This window comes from Petromyzon marinus, chromosome 35 (genome assembly GCF_048934315.1).
Source record: "Petromyzon marinus isolate PM22_M1 ecotype Great Lakes invasive population chromosome 35, UKy_Petmar_22M1.pri1.0, whole genome shotgun sequence".
In the NCBI taxonomy this organism is placed as follows: Eukaryota; Metazoa; Chordata; class Hyperoartia; order Petromyzontiformes; family Petromyzontidae; genus Petromyzon; species Petromyzon marinus.
In genome coordinates, this window is record NC_133701.1 from 14189417 (window position 1) to 14211905 (window position 22489).

The 22489-nt window shown below is 45.7% G+C and overlaps 1 protein-coding gene across 4 annotated transcripts in view; it reads right to left on the bottom strand.

Moving 5' to 3' along the window:
• LOC116957751 (tyrosine-protein kinase SRK2-like) overlaps window positions 1-22489 on the bottom strand; it is a 40599-nt gene that overhangs the window by 12091 nt on the left and 6019 nt on the right. For all 4 annotated transcript variants that reach the window (XM_032980094.2, XM_032980093.2, XM_032980092.2 and 1 more), the window contains exons 5-6: window positions 17271-17429; window positions 12746-12927 (exon numbers count right to left, since the gene is read on the bottom strand). In XM_032980094.2, the coding sequence (XP_032835985.1) occupies window positions 12746-12927; window positions 17271-17429 (341 nt within the window). The remainder of the gene's footprint in view (window positions 1-12745; window positions 12928-17270; window positions 17430-22489) is intronic.

The window sequence follows — 22489 nt, forward strand, 5'->3', positions numbered from 1 at the left end:
TTTATTTAGAAGGACTAGTCCATATATGTTCTGAAAAGAGGAGGGGGGAGACGAAAAATGTTAATGTATGCTGTCTGAAAGCCACTGTACGCGTGAACAATCAATTAAGACCTGAAATGGTTTATCAAATCTTTCCAATGATTGCTAAGCCAGAATCCATCTTCTCGGTTGAAAATGTCTCTGTGCTTGTATATGTGGATAGCCTCATGAACGAATCTCTCATGGTAGCCAGATGGCTTACAAAGAACCTCTGTCTTGGAAAAGTCAATGTCATGTGAGCCTACTGAATTATAACAATGATCTGCCACGGCCGAGGTGTTGGTCCTACCGTGTTTAAGGTCTGCTTTGTGTTCACGAATGTGGTCCGAGACATGGCGTTTGGTTTCTCCAATGTAACTACTACCACAGAGGCAACTTAGTTTGTAGACACGAGGGTATTGTATGTCCGGAATCACATATTTTACAGACGGAACCGGATCACGGATTGCATGTAAAGTGTTGAAACGGACCTGGATCTTGTGTTTATTCAAGATTTTGGAGATCTTTTTTGTGATCCCCGCAATGTAGGGTAAAGTAATGGTTTTGAAAGGCTCCTCAAGAGGGTCCTTCTTCATGGTTTGAGTGATAGCTTTGCGGATTGTATAGTCGGAGTAACCATTAGCCTTAAGAGCTTGGTGTACGTGCTTGAGTTCACTGCCTATGTGTTCCTGGTCGGATATGCATTGGGCTCTATGATACAGTCTTGATGAGAGAATTCTTCTGTGATGGATGGTGGTGGGAATCCAGTTTCAGATAAGCATCCGTATGGGTAGCTTTCCTGTAGACAGTGGCTCATTGAACCATCAGGTCTCTTTTTAATTAGGACATCCAAAAAAGGTAGCTTGCCATCTTTTTCGACTTCCATGGTAAATCTGATGGCTGGGTGTATGGAATTGATGTGGTCGAAGAATTGGTCTAGAGCAGGCCGGCCATGTGGCCAGATGACAAAAGTGTCATCCACGTACCTCTTCCATAAGGTTGGGCGCAGAGTGGCAGTCTGAATGGCGTCAGTCTCAAATTTCTCCATGAAAATGTTAGCTATAACCGGAGATAGGGGGGAGCCCATTGGGGTGCCCTCAGTTTGTTTGTAGAAAGTTCCATTCCAAGTGAAGTATGTATTGGTTAAACAGTGTCTCACCATGGGGGGTACCTCAGTGTTTAGTCCTTGATGAACCAAGTCTTCAATGATTGCGATGGTGTTAGGTACAGGAACCTTGGTGAATAAGGAAACTACATCAAAACTGACAAGCAGATCGTCTGGGGACAGGGAAATACCCTTGATTGTCGATACCAGGTGAGTAGAAATTTGTACCGCAGAGGTGGTTTTTCTAGTGAAAGGACGCAGGATTTCAGACATGTAGACAATATAACTGCCTCTTCAGCTGCTACTATGTCGACCAAATGTAAGGACAACCTGATTTCCAAATTTAACCTCCTCTTCAACAAAAGACCGGACCCACACACCAAAAAGTTAGACGTTAACAAAGTCGTAATTAATCGCAGTAACAGTTCTATTTCCGATGGTCTGAAATCCGTTTTAGCTAAAGGTCTAAACTTTGCAGTCACACCTGCGGTTGAATCAGAAATTATTTTGTTGGTTTGTGTGACGAGGCTGTTGGTGGGATCTCTTTTATTTTTGTATAACTACCATCGTCGAGTAATTCTTTAATTTTGTTGTTGTATTCTATTTTATCCATGATGACAGTAGCATTGCCCTTGGCAGCTGAGAGGACTACAATATCATCCATTTTTTTTAATTTATATAATTCAAAACGCTCATCTTTGCTGAGGTTGTTAGCTGGCATCTTAGCGTTTTTGAGGGTTGCAGCGATTTCAGATCTTGCTACGTCTGCAGCGATGTGACCCAGGCCCCTGAGAGCAACGTCTACTTGGGCAATTATATCATTAACTGGTATGTGTTTAGGTGTGACTGCAAAGTTTAGACCTTTAGCTAAAACGGATTTCAGACAATCGGAAATAGAACTGTTACTGCGATTAATTACGACTTTGTTAACGTCTAACTTTTTGGTGTGTGGGTCCGGTCTTTTGTTGAAGAGGAGGTTAAATTTGGAAATCAGGTTGTCCTTACATTTGGTCGACATAGTAGCAGCTGAAGAGGCAGTCATATTGTCTACATGTCTGAAATCCTGCATCCTTTCACTGGAAAAACCACCTCTGCGGTACAAAATTCTACTCACCTGGTATCGACAATCAAGGGTATTTCCCTGTCCCCAGACGACCTGCTTGTCAGTTTTGATGTAGTTTCCTTATTCACCAAGGTTCCTGTACCTGACACCATCGCAATCATTGAAGACTTGGTTCATCAAGGACTAGACACTGAGGTACCCCCCCTGGTGAGACACTGTTTAACCAATACATACTTCACTTGGAATGGAACTTTCTACAAACAAACTGAGGGCACCCCAATGGGCTCCCCCCTATCTCCGGTTATAGCTAACATTTTCATGGAGAAATTTGAGACTGACGCCATCCAGACTGCCACTCTGCGCCCAACCTTATGGAAGAGGTACGTGGATGACACTTTTGTCATCTGGCCACATGGCCGGCCTGCTCTAGACCAATTCTTCGACCACATCAATTCCATACACCCAGCCATCAGATTTACCATGGAAGTCGAAAAAGATGGCAAGCTACCTTTTTTGGATGTCCTAATTGAAAAGAGACGTGATGGTTCAATGAGCCACTCTGTCTACAGGAAAGCTACCCATACGGATGCTTATCTGAAACCGGATTCCCACCACCATCCATCACAGAAGAATTATCTCATCAAGACTCTGTATCATAGAGCCCAATGCATATCCGACCAGGAACACATAGGCAGTGAACTCAAGCACGTACACCAAGCTCTTTAGGCTAATGGTTACTCCGACTATACAATCCGCAAAGCTATCACTCAAACCATGAAGAAGGACCCTCTTGAGGAGCCTTTCAAAACCATCACTTTACCCTACATTGCGGGGATCACAAAAAAGATCTCCAAAATCTTGAATAAACACAAGATCCAGGTCCGTTTCAACACATTACATACAATCCGTGATCTGGTTCCGTCTGTAAAAGATGTGATTCCGGACATACAATACCCTGGTGTCTTCAAACTAAGTTGCCTCTGTGGTAGTAGTTACATTGGAGAAACCAAACGCCATGTCTCGGACCGCATTCGTGAACACAAAGCAGACCTTAAACATGGTAGGACCAACACCTCGGCCGTGGCAGATCATTGTTATAATTCAGTAGGCTCACATGACATTGACTTTTCCAAGACAGAGGTTCTTTGTAAGCCATCTGGCTACCATGAGAGATTCGTTCATGAGGCTATCCACATATACAAGCACAGAGACAATTTCAACCGAGAAGATGGATTCTGGCTTAGCAATCATTGGAAAGATTTGATAAACCATTTCAGGTCTTAATTGATTGTTCACGCTTACAGTGGCTTTCAGACAGCATACATTAAATTTTTCGTCTCCCCCCTCCTCTTTTCAGAACATAGATGGACTAGTCCTTCTAAATAAACTGCCAAATCGCTGCGCGTGGCGCTAACGTTTTTTTTATAAATAAATAAATACACCGTTAAAAAATAAATAAATTTATGCAAACCGACACACCTGATGACGACCGTTTGTGTTATGGTCGAAACGTCGTGAGAATTTTTTCATTGTTATATATATTTTATTATTTTATTGTTTCCCTTCAACGTGACTTTACCGAAAGAACTAAGAATATGAATTACTGCAGTCACGAAAGCTTTAAATCAAAATTTAGTTTATGCTTGTTTTAATCTCTCTCTCAACAACCCATCAATTGCGTTACGCGTCGGGAATTAACCACAGGTGCCGTTATCAAAGTGAAACAACGCAATCGTGATGGTTACCGTGTTAATGCTTTGTTGAAATTCCGAGATTGAGAGTTCTCATATTAACCAAACATAAAAGTTTAGCTAGGAAATAAAATTGATTAAAGCAAGAGGGTTGTGTGTGATTCTTTCCGTGATTCTGCATAATAATTGATCTGCGATTGAAATCTGAGCTCTGGGGGACCTATCATAAGCACACCAACACACATAATCCATCACCTAATCAATAAACGTTAAATCGAAAATAATCATATCCTTATTGATAATACGGAGTTAAATAACAAAGTCGAGTTGACTCTCTCTCATTCACGCGCACAACACCTACAGAACTGCATACGATTAATTGCGTTATTCCAATTAATAACCAACCTTCGTCACCGAGGCTGGACCTAATGATCATAACGACCTTCACTATCATAACCACACCCACTCGCATAAATTAATAAGATTATCTCTCGAATTAGCATAATGTATGTACATAATTACACTAATTAACATAATTATACAAATTTCACATTTCACTTAGCTTACATTATTTCCATCAAATTTTCATCACAGCTCGGCCACCACACTCACACACAACACGACCATCACTGCCTGGCCACCACACACTCACATACAACACGACCATCACAGCCAGGCCACAACTCACACACAACACGACCATCACTGCCTGGCCACCACACACTCACACACAACACGACCATCACTGCCTGGCCACTACACACTCACATACAACACGACCATCACAGCCCGGCCACAACTCACACACAACACGACCATCACTGCCTGGCCACCACACACTCACACACAACACGACCATCACTGCCTGGCCACCACACACTCACACAATACGACCATCACAGCCTGGCCACCATAGACTCACACAACACGACCATTACAGCCTGGCCACCACACACTCACACAACCGTCACAAGTTCAATAAAAATCAACTCCCTGCGTGTGTTTACAGACGTGCGCGCACACGTGCTGAGCTATGATGCATCAATATGCAACGGCGATGAGTTGTTGACTTACCATGAAGATGATGAGAACAGATGGACTGATGCGATACGGGGGGGTGTGGAGCTTGCCTAAGACTGGTACCAGTGGTGTCAAGATCGGCCTCTGTGTAGGAGGCTCGTGAAGGATGTTACCGGGCAGTTGGAGGCAGTCACTGTCTAACAACAACTTAGGGCAGAGGAGCTACACTCACAAGGAGCGGAGCACCAGGCGACTAAGATACAGCAATTTGGCACAGTAGGGGGTACAGCTGGTGCATCTGCTGGTCATCTCAGTCAGCCAACCCATGGCACCTGAGTGGTCAGCAAGCCTTAAAAACTTCACGTGGCTCCAAAGTGCACCTGGCCTGGCACAGGCGCCGTGGTGACGTCACTTCGTGGCAAATGGCGGGTATTGGTATTGTGAGAATGTGTTGTTTGTAGTGGTTGTGGCTATGATGATTGAGAACCTTCATGCTTACTGGTAGTGACGGTGTCTCGGCCTCGCTGTGCGCTGCGTTGTACCACAATCCGAGTAGATAACCTCGCATTCAAAAAACCTTCAGAGCCTGGGTGAACATTCGACTCCAAACATATTTAATGCATTGAACGAGGTAAAACTGATGGAAAAACACAGCACAAAATACAGCATCTGTTAATACTTGGAATATCAATACAATGAATGAACATATGCTGTATTTTGTGCTGTGTTTTTCCATCAATTTTACCTCGTTCAATTAATTAAATACGTTTGGAGTTGGATGTTCACCCTGGCTCTGAAGGTGTATTGAATGCAAGGTTATCTACTCGGATAGTGGTGCAACGCAGTGCACAGTGAGGCCGAGACAGTAAAAAGACAGTCTTCTTGGAACTCTCAATCAGCCAGCTCCTCAGGCTTGGAGCTCTCAAGCAGCCAGCTCTGCAGCGAGACTACATTCAATTTGTGTTGCAAGCATCGCAGCACGGAAAGCTACAGTTCAGCAGGGAGAGATGCTGAAGCAAGTTATTTGAGCAATCCAGGACCTCCCATCGTGCCTCAAGAGGACCAAGGGAGTTCAAGGCCCCAAAGAGAGGTGAGGCTGACACAACGGGCCTTGAAAAGCTATGACGCTGAGAAGCAAGACCTTAATGCCAGGATACAAAGGGCATTGGACTGGGTTGAAGCAGATATACCTGAAGCTCAAAACGCCTCAGACACAGTGGCCTCAATTCAGCGGGCCATAGATCGAGTGAAAGTGAGCAGTTCAAGTTACAAGCTGCTGGCAAATAAATACATCTCACTCCTGAAGAAGGTGAAAACAGACGAGTGCGTCGAGGGAGTGCGCATGCAAGAGGACTTCCTTGAACTGCTCGATGATAATGCGAAGGCAGTGATACAAGACGCAATGGACCATGTGGAGGGCTTAAGAGAGACACGATCTCAGCACTCTGTCTCATCCAAATCCACCACAACATCTAAAGGCTCAGCACACTTACAGATATCTACCAGTATGGCAGCAGCTCAGGCACGTGCAGCAGCAGAAGCAGCAAACGCTCGTATATATTACATGGCTGAAAAGGAAGCCATGCTAATTGAAAAGGCCCACATACAAAAACAAGATAGTACATTGGTGGCTCCTGCCATACGGAAGAAAATTGAGCTGGATGCTAAGTTAAGCACCCTACAACCTATAAAAGAAGCAGCTGCTGCAAAGGCCCAGGCAGAGGTGCTCGAAGCAGCAGCCAATCTGGATAAGAAAGAGAACTGGAGTGAGTTTGGTACTCAGATGCCTGTCAAGGACCATGATCGACTCACCAGAAAAAAAATATTTTGGACTGGTCTGAACAATGCACCAATGGCTCCTCCACCAAACGATACTGAACAAAGGGTGGACGTTGAGGCATCGCCATCTCCACGCAGAGTGAACATGAATGCTCTCTATGGGAATGGTGAAAATGCATACCCTGCCCTGGCAGTCAATTGCCGACTCAGCGTCGCACATGTGGGGTCAGACAAGGATACATCAAGTCAGACCCACATTCCAGACAGTCACATAAAGGGATCAGACCAACGTGATCGAAACCTTTTGGGCCCACAATCCAACGCCATCGCGAATGATGGCCTGCAAGGCAATACAACCAATAATAGCACCTCACAAGCGCCAGTATGGACACACCCTGGATCCGCAGGCATAGGGAACGTTGCTAGGTACCTGGCTCACCGCAAATTAATCAACACAGGACTCATAAAGTTTTATGACCACTCTGAGAACGATCGAGCCTGGAGATCTACCTTCAGGAATCAGAAATGCAGACATCTCTGCAAGTGAAGAACTCGACCTGTTGGTAAAATGGTTAGGAAACGAATCTGCAGAGTACGCAAAGAGGATCTGGTCTGCAAACATAGACGACCCTGCCTCAAGCCTGCATGCGGTGTGGGAGAGGCTCGAGGAATGCTATAGTAGCCCAGAAACCATTGAGAAGGCTTTCTTCAAAAAGTTGCAGAACTTTACAAAAATCTCTGGTCGAGACAATAAAAGGATACGAGAGCTTGGATATCTTCTGATGGAGCTTGAATCAGCCCAGGCTGACCCCTACTTACCAGGTCTCATTTTCTTGAATACCTACCATGGAGTGAACCCCACTGTAGAGAAATTGCGATTCGACGTGCAGGGAAAATGGAGAACAGAGGGTTCAAGATACAAGTCAGAGCATCAGGTCGCATTCCACCCATTCTCGTTTTTCTCAATGTTTTTCCGCAACATGGCTAGGATCAGAAATGACCATGGTTTCATGTTTGGCACCACAGGGATCTCCAGTCCACATCTCCCAAAAATGGAAAGGGCAATAGCGAGACGAGGAACAGCGAGAATGCCAATCTCTATACACAAGACTGAGGTCTCTCCTACGGCATTTGCAAATTCTAGATTTAATTTTCTCCGATACCAAGGTTCTTTGCAAACCCACGGGTTTTTATCAGAGATTTGTTCACGAGGCAATTCAGATCTACAAACACAGACACAATTTCAACCGAGAAGATGGTTTCAAATTAAGCAACCATTGGAAAGATGTTCTAAATCGAACCAAACATTAAACCAATTTTCAATGGTACAGTATATTTTTCAAGTAGTGGTACCCCAAACTTTCGCAGCTCTTAAAAATTCCCTTTTCACACCATCAATAGGTAAACTCCCCCCCCCCCCGCGCCAAACGGCATGTGCACCCGCACGTACACCACCTCTATGCTAAGTCGGCCAATCAAATGCTAATTTTTATGCTAATTACTTTGTCAAGGCACCTTGTTTCCTCGCAAACAGCTTAAAGGTCGCGGTCTGAGCGTGGCTGTGTTTCACTCCAGCGCTGTCCTCGAGACAGCCTGATCCCTTCACCTGATGAAGGCCGCTTGTGTTGTGGCCGAAACGTCGTGATTTTTGTTGGTTTATTTTTTACCTACGTGACTTTACCGAATAGAAACAAAGAGTAGGCATTTGCAAACTCCGTCCAGGCAACTATCACAAAGAAAAAGAAAGAAGATCCAGAAAGGCAATGCCCATTGCATTATAAACCTCACTCCCTCCAGAAATGCCGTGAGTTCAGCAGGAAGCCACTGGAAGAGCGGAAGAATATGTTGAACGAATTTGGAGTGTGCTTCAAATGCTGTGCTTCTACAAACCACCTTGCACGGAATTTCAAGGCAGATATCAAGTGCGAGGAATGTGGCAGCGACAAACACACAACTGCTCTGCAAACATTTTACTCCAAACCTTGTGGCACTAAGACTTCCGATCCCGAAGCAGTGCACGGCGGGGTGCAAGGTGAGACCACCGCATCCACTTCGTCAATCACAACCAAATGCACAGAAGTCTGTGGAGAAGGCTTCCAAGGAAAATCTTGCTCATAGATATGCCTCGTCCGAGTATTTCCCAAAGGACATCCTGAAAGGGCAGTAAGAATGTACGCCATAATGGACGGCCAGAGCAACAAGTCATTGGCAAGGTCAGAGTTCTTTGATCAGCTAAGCGTATGTGGGAATTCCTTTCCATACACGTTCAGAACATTGTCAGGACTGATGGAGACAGCGGAAAGAAGAGAGAACGGCCTCATGGTAGAAACCATAGATAGCACCATGAAGCTAGCTCTTCCTATGGTGATAGAGTGCAATGAGATACCAGACAACAAGAGTGAGATTCCCACGCCCGATGTCGCACGTCAACACCCACACCTGAAACCCATAGCAGAGTTCATCCCGCCATTGGATCACGGGGTACAGATTTTACTTCTGCTTGGCAGGGACATGCTGAGAGTCCACAAGTTTCGCGATTAACGCAACAGACCTCACGATGCTCCCCATGCCCAGAGACTCAACCTAAGATGAGCCATCGTAGGTGATGTCTGTCTCGATGGAACACACAAATCAGACCGCATGAGCACATTCAGAACAATTATGCTCACGAATGGACGCACGTTGCTCTTCAAACCGTGTCCCAACCACTTTACGCTGAAAGAGAAACTGGAAGAGAGAAGTCAAGGTTGTACCATGCAGACGTATGAAGAAACCTCCACGCTGGAAACACAAGAAGATGATGTTGGACATATGTGTTTGTGACAAAGAAGGACGATGACAAACCTGCTCCATCACTAGAGGATAAAGAATTCTTGAAAATAATGGACAGAGAGTTCTTCCAAGATGAGTCATACAGCTGGGTTGCCCCTCTGCCATTTCGTAATCCCAGATGCCGGCTACCCAACAATAGAGAGCAAGCCATCTCACGGCTCAACTCATTGCGCCATACCTTGGGTTCATCTTAGGCAAGGCCAAATTAGCCCCACAACCAGAACATACCATCCCAAGGCTCGAGCTGTGTGGAGCCATTCTAGCTACAGAAGTGACGAAACTGATCTTAGACGAATTGGACATTAAACTGGATGCGGTTAAGTTCTACACGGACAGCAAGGTCTACTAGGCTACATAAACAACCAAACCAGAAGGTTCTACGCCTACATCAGCAACAGGGTGGAACGCATCAGGAGATCGACGCAGCCAGAGCAATGGAATTACATTCCAACTGAACAGAATCCAGCAGATCTCACAACTAGGTCCATCCCTGCATCTCTGCTGAAGCAAACCATCTGGCTGATTGGTCCAGCGTTCCTCCCACGACGTGACGGTGGCCCATGTACTACCAAAGAGACTTTTCGACTCGTAGAGCCCGAGTCAGACAGGGAGATTCGTCCTCAAGTGACAACTTTGGTCACAAATGTGCCACCAAAAAGTCCACTGAGTCCACACCATTTTGAACATTCATCGAAATGGACGACGCTCGTGCGAGCGATAGCACATCTAATGCATATCGTAGACTGCTTCCATTGCCCGATGAGAGGGACCACTGGTAGCTGCAATGTGTGGTATAACTGCACAGTGCCACGCACTGAAGATGAGCTTTCCAGAACAAGGAAATTAATCTTCCGCTGTGTGCAACATGCAGCTTATGCAAGTGAGATCAAGTCCATCAACAAGGAAGAAGATCTTCCTAGGGTCAGCTCCCTCAGGAAATTAAACCCCAGAATGGACAACGACAGCTTGCTCAGGGTCGGTGGTCAGCTAGGGAATGCAAAATTAGATGAGAGTGAACGAAACCCCCTCATAATCCCAAGCCAGAGCCACATCGCAATTTTACTTGTGCGCTACTACCATGAGAAGGTCAAGCACCAAGGTCGGCACTGCACAGAAGGAGCAATCCGATCTGCAGGGTTGTGGATTGTTGGAGCAAAGAGGTACATCACCAGCCCAATAAAACAGTGTAGCAGGTGTCGCAAGATACGTGGAAAATAGGAAGAACAGAAAATGGCAGACCTCCCAGCTGATCGACTCAGTATGGAACCTCCCTTCACCTCTGTAGGGATCGACGTGTTCGGACCGTGGACAGTCATCTCCCGCCACAACAGAGGAGGGCTCGCGAACAGCAAACATTGGGCAGTGCTGTTCACCTATATGAGTACACGAGCAGTGCACATCGAAGTCATCGAGTCCATGGACTCTTAGAGCTTTATAAATGCACTCCGGAGATTCTTCGCCATCAGAGGGCCAGCCAAGCAACTCCGTTCTGATTGTGGAACCAATTTCACTGGAGCATGTAAAGAGCTTAAGATCAATACGGAAAATGTTGAAGATGATTCTGTAGGGAAATACCTTAGTGACCAAGGCTACACATGGATCTTCAATCCTCCTCACTCTTCGCATATGGGTGGAGCCTGCGAACGCATGATCGGGATTGCTCGACGCATTCTCGACTCCATGCTGTGTGATGTCGGGTCCACACGGCTCTCTCATGAGGTCTTGACCACTCTCATGGCCAATGTCTCAGCTATAATTAACTCAAGACCCCTGATCCCTGTCTCAACCGACCCGGAGTCACCATTCATCTTGACTCCTGCTACACTTCTTATCCAGAAGACAGATGTGCTCACAGCACCCACCAAGGAGGTCAGCACTGCAGACCTTTACAGACATCAATGGAGACAAATGCAGAGCTTCGCCAACACGTTCTGGCGTCGCTGGAAAAACGAGTACCTTACGACACTTCAAGTGCGCAGCAAGTGGCAGTCGAACAGACCAGACATCCAAGAAGGTGACCTCGTTCTACTGAAGGACAACCAAGTCAAACGAAATGAGTGGCCAATGGGCCGCATCCTCAAGACGATTCCCAGTGCCGATGGAAAAGTTCAAAAGGTTGAGGTTATTATGATTGCGAAGCAAGGTGTCGCAAGAACTTTCGTCAGGCCTATAGCTGAGACAGTACTACTTCTCTCTCGCAAAAATATGCGCAAATAAGTTGACCCGTTGAAGTTTGTTATCCATTTGTTTATTGGATGGAAAATAAATGGTGGTTTCTCCTAGATACCAGATGGGGAGTGTTCTGCCTCACGGCAGGTGTGGGGGTGTGCATACACAGGAATTTCCTGTATTGATGTTGAGTTTGGTCATGTGAGCAGGAAGTTACGATTTGACATTCTCTAAGCCATAAGGCAGGGTGTCAGCCATTACACAGAGTACAAATGGAGGCACAAATAGCGTCTCAGTCAAGATAGGTGCATCTGTTCATTGTAGGACTTTAAGAAGCATTGTCTGTAAGTTCGTTTATGTTCTTATAATACTGGGAATGCTGTTATAATGTTAGGATGGCCGTTATAATGCTGAAAATACGTTTATAATGCTGTTAAATTGTTATGATAAATATGTGGCCTAGTTAACAACGAAGCCTGTCACTTGCATTATTGTTAATATTACTTGTAATTGAACAAGTCCAGTCAGACTTGTACCCATGTAACCTTATTGCGATCTTTAGAGCAAGGATGACGAAATATCTCACCCACAGTTCAGTGTTATGTGCAGTGCTGCACATTTAGGCTGCAGTATGGTGATTACACGATATGCCCTTATTTAACACAGTAGCTTATTCTCTTGTATAGCTATTCAGTATTAATATAGGTGCCTGGTCCATCCAGGATATATTGTTGAGTTTCATGTTATCTAAGACAATGGTATGATGCTGTAGTGTTCATTCATTGTATTGATATTCAAATATTAAGAAATGCTGCATTTTGTGCTGTTTTTACATCAGTTTTACCTCCTTCAATTCATTAAATACGTTTGGAGTCGGATGTTCACCCTGGGTCTGAAGGTTTATTGAATGCGAGGTTATCTACTTGGATAGTGGTGCAACGCAGCGTACAGCGAGGCCGAGACAGATGGTGTTGCTGCTGTTGATGATGATGACGAAGATAGATTCATGGATCGACATCAGTAATCGTGACAGTGCCGACCGCATCACCCAGGTGCACAGCGACCCACCTTGATGACGCGCGCCAGCCCGAAGTCGGCCACCTTGCAGGTGAGGTTGTCTCCGACCAGCACGTTCCGCGCCGCTAGGTCGCGGTGGATGTAGTTCTGGGCCTCCAGGTAGGCCATGCCCGATGCCACCTGCGCAGCCATCTCCAACAGCTCGGGGACTCCCAGCATCCAGTGCATCTGGCCTGCGGGGGGCGAGGGGAAGGGCGAGGGGGGGCGAGGGGAGGGCGAGGGGGGGCGAGGGGAGGGGGAACGGGGGGGACGGGCACACGAGGATGGGGGCGCACTTGGGTGGGGGCGCAAGATGGGGGCAGGGGCACAGGAGGGTTCCACATCACCTACACTAATTAGTGCCGCCACCACCCTTCGTCGGCACACGGTTTAATATCTTATAACTTGAAGTAGTCTCATTGTGGTGAAATTCAACGTGGAACTGGCGGTACCAGACCTCGGCAGGAATCGGTTGCTGCCACCCGAACTCTGGGCGATAAATTCGTGGCATCGACTGAGTCAAGCCCAGTGGCGACCTTGCCGGTAAGGCGGGGCCTGTGCACCACTGCCAACTCAGCCGCAGCCTCACATTTGTATATGATTGAACAAGTGAGTGGGTGAGTGGTCGGATGAGTCGGTGGTCGGGTGAGTGGTCGGGTGAGTTCTGCCTCCATCCCTAGGCCTTCACTCACTGAGCCGTGGGGGCGCAGCGCTCCCCATCGCCTCTGCGTGGCGGCCTCCATGGGGAGGTTCCCCCTGTGACCGTGCGGTTTCCAAATCACAAGTGCCGAGCGGAAGGCCCAGTGGATCATGGATACGAGTTGACACTCTTCTCGAGTGACAGGGTGTAACACCTTGAGCCTGCACTACTGGTGGAATTCATAGACACCTCGGGGTCCGTGCCGACACATTTCCCATTTCAACAGCCTCACACAGCATCCACCCTCGCTTATTCGCTCCCCTTTATAACTTCATCACATCTCGGAAGCTTCAGCCTGGCGTGACCCCGGATGGGAAAGACTGCCCCGACACTTTGAAGGTCTGTTGTTGTAATAGGCTTTAGCTGCTACAATGTGGCCACAAGATGGCGGTGCAAAGCAAAATCCTTGCATCTAACCGTGGTGGCGCTTTGCATGTTACCCACTCGAGTATTAAGTGTGGTGGGGGTTTACTCCGGGCTCTCCAGTTTCGTCGAATTAACAAAATTGGCCAAACATCCAAACGGTTGGGGCATGCCGCTTCAAGCTGGCGTGACGCTCGGTGAGGCATTCCTGGCTTCAGGGGATCATGAGTACAATACTGTATAATGTACTTCATCAGGCACTGTACCATGTACTGTACTATCATACTGTATCACTATGAGTACAGTACTGTATGGGTGCAGCCTTGTGTGGGTACAGTTCCTTTTGTTCCCTTTGTAGTCACAGCCTTTGTTTTAATACTATTTCATGTCCCTCATTTCGAGTGATTCCAGCCGTGCTGAAGACATCGGCCTCAAGGGTGTGGACGTGTCCAGTCCGAGCTGTCACATGCCCCCCCCATGTCCCATGTTCGAGAATGGTCTGCGGAAGTGGACATCACCAAGTTGAATTTTGATTTAAAGCTTTCGTGACTGCAGTAATTCATATTCTTAGTTTTTTCGGTAAAGTCACGTTGAAGAGAAACAACAAAATAACAATATATATAAAACAATAAAAAATTCTCACGACGTTTCGACCATAACTCAAACGGTCATCATCAGGTGTGTTGGTTTGCATAAATTTATTTTTAAACGGCACATTTATTTATTTATAAAAAACGTTGGCGTCACGCGCAGCGATTGGCAGTTTGCCCAGGACTAGTCCATCTATTTTTTTTTAAAAGAGGAGGGGGGAGACGAAATTTTTATAATGTATGCTGTCTGAAAGCCACTGTAAGCGTGAACAATCAAGAACTGAAATTATTTATCAAATCTTTCCAATGATTGCTAAGATAGAATCCATCTTCTCGGTTGAAATTGTCTCTGTGCTTGTATATGTGGATAGCCTCATGAACGAATCTCTCATGGAAGCCAGATGGCTTACAAAGAACCTCCGTCTTGGAAAAGTCAATGGCATGTGAGCCTACTGAATTAGAACAATGATCTGCTACGGCCGAGGTGTTGGTCCTACCGTGTTTAAGGTCTGCTTTATGTTCACGAATGCGGTCCGAGACATGGCGTTTGGTTTCTCCAATGTAACTACTACCACAGAGGCAACTTAGTTTGTAGACACCAGGGTATTGTATGTCCGGAATCACATCTTTTACAGACGGAACCAGATCACGGATCCGTGATATAGATGGACTAGTCCTGGGCAAACTGCCAATCGCTGCGCGTGACGCCAACGTTTTTTATAAATAAATAAATGTGCCGTTTAAAAATAAATTTATGCAAACCAACACACCTGATGATGACCGTTTGAGTTATGGTCGAAACGTCGTGAGAATTTTTTATTGTTTTATATATATTTTGTTATTTTGTTGTTTCTCTTCAACGTGACTTTACCGAAAAAAACTAAGAATATCACCAAGTTGCTTTCTAAGATCCCTTCGAAGCGACCTCCTGAGCTCCACACTCCCGGAAGCACACATCCCCTCCCCCCTTCCCAACTATTAGAGAAGTGCGTTTTGCAAAGGCAGTCAAAATCGCATGCATTTTGTTCAATCCTCAATTCTCCAGCTTTGGCCAAATCTAATCACAAACGAACCCGTGCACATTTAGTGCGGTGCGCGTCGTGCATTGCGCGCGCGGTGCGTTTCTAGTTGCCGGACAAACGAGCGAGCGCCTACAGCCAGCAGTGCGCCGCCACGACGTCGTCTCCACCCCCCGACAGGTTTGCAAAGGCTGCGGTGTGGATGCCGTGCAGGTGCCGCAGCTACCATAGCATGGGTGGCGCGTTGCCCCAGCACGGGTAGACTTTGGTGGGTCTCTTCACAAGACGTGGTGGGAGCGTGGGGGTGGGGGGGGAATCGTCGTTTGTTCCTCGTCTCCCACCCACGCGGTGGTTTAGAACCCGGCGCGCTGCAGCCTTCGCTGCTGGCCGCCGCTGATAAGAAACCGCGGTTGGCGAAATCGGACTTTTACCCAACGCTGCTATGGCTCCATCTCACTCTCTCGCACGCTCGCCACAAAAAACCCAGACCCGAGTTGTGTAAACGCAATTCGTTCGTCTAAGCCGACTATCTGAGCCTCGTTAGAATACGACCTTTAGTTTCGGTAGCGTTTATGAATGTTTGTGCGCTATTTCGATTGCTCCCTGGAATGGCAGGTTGTTGTTGGTCCGCTTTCTATTCACTCAATTGTTTCACTTTGTGGTGAATGTATGGTTAATACAGACTTGATCCCTTGCAAAAGCTATCTATTTAAGGTGTGAACATCTGATAACCTCCTGTTTTTTGCCAGAAAGGGTAAAACTTATTCTTATGTTTTCATACTTTGATACTGGCAAAAAATGTCACATGATATGTTTAACTTTATGTCATGTTTTGTCATCGTGGTGACCCACACCATACTCTCTCTGAATGAGACTCCTACCCTGTGCAGTCTGGTTCTCCAATAACGCTGCGTGTTGTTTTAAAAACGCTGATTGGATACAACGCGATTAATGTAATTCCGGAACACGTTTTATAACGCGAATTGGATATAACACAGTCAAGTGAATGGAACTACGTCGCAGCGCGAGTAGGAATAAGCAGTTGAACGGCTGCCTCGACGTAGCATCATCACACAAGGCGGGGATGCTGATGGATGCTTCTAGATGCTACCCATCGTTTCCAATCCCGTGCCCCCTCCTTCCCTTTTTAGCACACAGCAACCACTTACCTTTGCATCCCTGGGACTATGTAGCCGTGACTGGGACAGGGCGGCTGTGCCACGGTCAGTCACTAGATCGACTCGGCCTCAAATGAGTGCCGTACCTGGTGCAGTGTTTAAACTGGTGAGAGAGACAAAGGCAGCCGGGCGTGGCGCTGGAAACCCCATGCCATTGTGTCCTGTTAGCATCGTGTGCAAGCGCGCATCTCTGTGTACACGCGTCTCTGTCTGCACGCTTGTCTGTAACATGTCTCTCTGTATCTGTGGGGAGCAGTAGTTGCAGTGGTTACTGCGCTACGCTGGGAACCTAGCAACCTGAGTTCAGTTCCGGCTCATGGCAAACACCAGTGATGGCTATCTGAATCAGTTTTTCCTGAGGTCAACTCAGCCTAAAATGAGTACCTGCTACATTGTGTAAACATCAAATGCGGCCAGGCATGGTCCTGGCCACCTACCCCCTCGTGTGCTGTGCTAGTCGTCATGTGCTCACTAACAGCACTTACCCCTGACAGTCTGTTTAGGCTATACGGAGGATCTTTGTCTCTGTGTACAGGTGCGCATCTCGGCATGCTTGTGTCTCTGCGTACTTGTGTCTCCATGTCTCTACGTGCTCGTGTTTGCTGCATGCGCGTGTCTTTGCATGCTCGTGTCTCTGTGAATCCGTGTCTCCCTGTTTCCGGATGCCCGTGTCTCCGCGCGCCATACCCTGCAGGCACTGGCGCAGGCTGCCATGTGGCATGAGCTCGGTGACGATGAGGAACGGTTCGCTGGTGGTGCACACCGCGTAGAGCGCCACCAGATGCGGGTGCCGGAACGCCTTCATCAGCTGCGCCTCCTCCAGGAAGCTCTCTGCGTCTGCATGTCCTGTGGAGGGTCCAGCCCACTTGAGCACGATCCGTTCAAACGAGCCCCTGCCACGCGGTGCTCTTTGCTCTGATCCACCTCTACTCGCTTCATTGGTCCCTTTTTGTGTTATTTATTATATGTTGTAATTTTTGGTGATCCAGGTCACTCTTGAAAAATGTGAGTATTTGGCTTGCTGCTATAAATATCCACATTGATAAGCCACTTCGTTGAGCTTATAATTTGTGATAACCAGGTCGCTTTTAAAAAAAGCTATGTAACTCAGTTCGGCGTTACCTGGTAAAATAAAATAAATATCGATTTAAAGCTTTCGTGACTGCAGGGATTCATCTTCTTGGTTCTTTCGGTAAAGTCACGTAGAATGAGAATAAAATAATAAAAATTAAACATAATAAAATAAAATTCTCACGATGTTTCGGCCACAACACAAGTAACCTTCAGGTGAAGAAACAGGACTGTCTAGAAGACAGCGCTCGAGTGAACACTGCCAAGCATGGGCGGCGTCTTTTAAGCTGTGGGAGGAATTAACATATGAATTAGCATGTAAATATGAGAGCGTGACGGAGAAGGGGGGGGGGTGACACAGAGCAACGGTGCGTTGCTCTGTCCTATGCTTTAAGCTGGACTACTATACAATGCAATATTATACCTTCCAATCTAAACCATATGGTATAATATATCTATGGATAAATTGCACCTTTGAATTATACAATGTGTTACTGTATGCTAACCTATACTTTAGACTAAAAAATATTAGACTTGTAATATTACACTATGTCTTATTCTATCAACCCTACTGTATACCACACTGCTGTATATTCACTACACAATTACGACATTATATATTGCCTTATGAATTATTTTCAATGGCTCATCAAGCGGATCCTTCTTCATGACTGGAGTGATGGCTTTGCGGATTGTGTAGTCGGAGTAACCATTAGACTTGAGAGCTTGGTGTACGTGCTTGAGTTCAGTGGCAATGTGTTCCTGGTCGGAAATGCATTGGGCACTATGGCATAGAGTCTTGATGAGGGAGTTCTTCTGGGATGGATGGTGGTGGGAATCCGGTTTTAAGTAAGCATCCATATGGGTAGCTTTCCTGTAGACAGAGTGGCTCATTGAACCATCAGGTCTCCTTTTAATTAGGACATCCAAAAAGGGTAGTTTGCCATCTTTTTCGACTTCCATGGTAAATCTGATGGCTGGGTGTATGGAATTGATGTGGTCGTGGAATTGGTCTAGAGCAGGCAGGCCATGTGGCCAGATGACAAAAGTGTCATCCATGTACCTCTTCCATAAGGTCGGGCATAGAGTGGCAGTCTGGATGGCGTCAGTTTCAAATTTTTCCATGAACACGTTGGCTACAACCGGAGATAGGGGGGAGCCCATTGGGGTGCCCTTAGTTTGTAGAAAGTTCCATTCCAGGTTAAGTATGTGTTGGTTAAGTAGTGTCTCACCAGGGGGAGTACATCAGTATGCAGTCCTTGATGAACCAAGTCTTCAATGATTGTGATGGTGTCAAGTACAGGAACTTTGGTGAATAAGGAAACCACATCAAAACTGACAAGCAGGTCGTCTGGAGACAAGGAAATACCCTTGATTGTCGATACCAGGTGAGTAGAGTTTAGTACTGCAGAAGTGGTTTTTCCAGTAAAAGGTCGCAGGATATCAGATAGAAAACGATCCAGTTTGTAGGTGGGGAGTTGATAGTGGAGACGATGGGACGAAGGGGTGTATCTTCTTTATGTATCTTTGTAAGGCCATATAATCTTGGTGGTCTGGCTGCAGAAGGTTTCAACGAGAACTGTTTGGTTTGATCAATTAATGCTGTTGAATCAGAAATGATTTTGTTGGTTTTAGTAACCAGGCTGTTGGTGGGGTCTCTTCTTATTTTTGTATAGCTACCATCGTTGAGTAGTTCCTGAATTTTGTTGTTATATTCTATTTTGTCCATGATGACAGTGGCATTGCCCTTGTCGGCTGAGAGATGACAATGTCATCTCTCAGCCGACAAGGGCAATGTCATCTCTCTTTTTTAATTGAGATAATTCAAAGCGCTCATCTTTGCTGATGTTGCTAGGTGGTATCTTAGCTTTTTTGAGGGTTGCAGCGATTTCAGATCTTGCTACGTCTGCAGCGATGTGACCCAGGCCCTTGAGTGCCACGTCGACATGGGCAATGATATCATTAACTGGTATGTTTCTAGGTGTGACTGCAAAGTTTAGCCCTTCAGCTAAAACGGCTTTCAGACCATCAGAAATAGAACTGTTACTGCGATTAATTACGACTTTGTTAACGTCTAACATCCACATATACAAACACAGACACAATTTCAACCGAGAAGATGGATTCTGGCTTAGTAACCATTATAAACCATTTCGGTTCTTAATTGCATTTTACGGTGATCTTCAGACCGCAGTCCATTCGCTGGCACTGCCCCTTAATACATTTCACACCACGGTCAATGATATGGTTTATAACATGTAGTATAATAATAAATAGTACAACATTGTAATGTTTAACATAATTCATAAGGCAATATATAATATCGTAATTTTGTAGTGAATATACAGCAGTGTGGTATACAGTAGGGTTGATAGAATAAGACAGTGTAATATTACAAGTCTAATATTTTATAGTCTAAAGTATAGGGTAGTGTACAGTAACGCATTGTATAATTCAAAGGTGAAATGTATCCATAGATATATACCATATAGTTTAGATTGGAAGGTATAATATTGCATGGTATAGTAGTCCAGCTTATAGCATAGGACAGAGCAACGCACCGTTGCTCTGTCACCCAGCACCCCCCTCCCCCTCCGTCGCGCTCTCATATTAACATGTTATGTCATATGTTAATTCCTCCCACACAGCTTAAAAGACGCCGCCCATGCTTGGCAGTGTTCACTCGAGCGCTGTCTTCTAGACAGTCCTGTTTTTTCACCTGAAAAAGGCTATTTGTGTTGTGGCCGAAACGTCGTGAGAATTTTATTTTATTATGTTTAATTTTTATTATTTTATTCTCATTCTACGTGACTTTACCGAAAGAACCAAGAAGATAAAATAAATAGTTTCAGTCACCTTAGTAGGCTATCCTGGTCCCCCTGAGTCGAGTTTCTCACCTGGTTAATCAAAATAGAGGCGGTCCTTGACTTACGTTGATCCGCACTCATGGCACGTAAATTGGCACCCCTGTGATGTTGCTCACAGTGGTCGGACTGCACTCACGTTATGATGTCCACTCAGTCTGCCTCCCGACTCCTCGATCTGGTGCTAGACCTCTGTGCATCCTGATTGATGTGTAAGCATTTTGATTAATCTCATCCTTATAAAATATATATATAAAAGTCAAAAATTGTGTGTGGGTTTGTGGGTTTGTGTGTGGGTTTGTGTGTGGTCGCGCACTTGGCTCTCCAACGGTGGGGTTTACGTAAGAAAAAAGTAGCCAGGTACTACGCCGTAAGCCCCGCGGGCAGCAAGCACTATTCCTTTTTCACATCTGTCAACTTTCAATTAATTGAAATAGCGATTTAGTGCGATTTTTGCGCGCTCCCCTTTTATTTATTTATTTATGACGCATGCACGACCATACCAACTCACGCGCCTTTGGTGGGGGGAACGGCCCATGCCAAGTCGCACGTCTTCGGTGGGAGTGAGGGGGACATTTTCTTTCGCGTTAAAAATGCTATAAAAATACACTAAATGCTCAGGTAAATTATTCACTGTATGATTTCCTTCCCACCCCGATGCGTGCAGTTATTACTACTATACAGTCGCTAGATGCTACTACTATAGGCCGTAGATATTACTGCAGAGCGGCCGGGGAAATCGTTGCTGGGGAGGGGGGTCAGGGGTAGCAGCCCAACCCCAGCCTGCCAAGGTCCCACCTCGGCCGGCTGGACAATCTAGGCGAGGCCGGAGGCTCTGCACGGGACTACGCCTCACCACGCCACTTTGTCAGGTGAGTACTTTGTGCTATACAGTCGATAAATACTGATATAGAGTCAGAATGTACTACTGTAGTGATAGCATGTACCACCACAGTCGGGATGCACTGCTGTAATCATAGCAGGTACCACCACAGTATGCACTGCTGTAATCATAGCAATTACTACCACAGTCGGTATGCACTGCTGTAATCATAGCAGGTACCACCACAGTATGCACTGCTGTAATCATAGCAGGTACCACCACAGTATGCACTGCTGTCAGATTTTTAAGAGTAGTTTTGAAATATTTTTAAGAGCCGGGCAACACTGGGTACTTCCCGCTAGTGGCCGATAAAAGGAAAAGTTCTAGTAATGGTGTTGATAATATTTCCTATGGTAATTCCCCCTCTTTAAACTGCAAATATTCAGTCCAAATAAGCCAGGAATTATGAACTTTCTAAACACTTATTGTACATTATATATTGATTGGTAGTTGATTGTATATGCTACTAGCAGGTGTACCCGTTCTTCACACGGAAAATAATAGTTTAGTCCATCACAGATGTGACGTCACCGCTTACTTGCTGTGCAATAGATTATATCCATGATTCTCCCCCCTAAAATACAAAAGTCTATTTTTATACTTTTTTACATTGTGTACACTATGGAAGCTACACACATGCCAAATTGAAAGTTTGTAGCATGTTGGGAAGTATGCTAAACATTTCTAACAGACACATATCCACAAATTTCCCTTTTTATATATATAGATGTATTAAAATGTGCATGAAGTTGCATATCGGACCCTTGGTCAGGACCGTAACTCCCTATTATATCATTGTTTCTGAGAATATCGGTCTCGACTTGTGTTGTTTGGACTTTTGGAACCTTTTCTAGGAAAGTAACCCGACGGAGGTCTGAGGACGGCCTGTAAACAAACATGCTTCAAGTTACCAATTTATCACGTGTCATGAAATTTAGAAACATGCGACCAATGACTTTGTGGTGTGTTGTTGGTTAGCTTCCTGATTACGATTCTGAAGGTTACACGTAACTTAGATATCTCCCGTCTCGGCACAAGTTCAACCACGGGCCTGGGTCACCAGGTTTGCACTCTCACCTAGCCTAGTG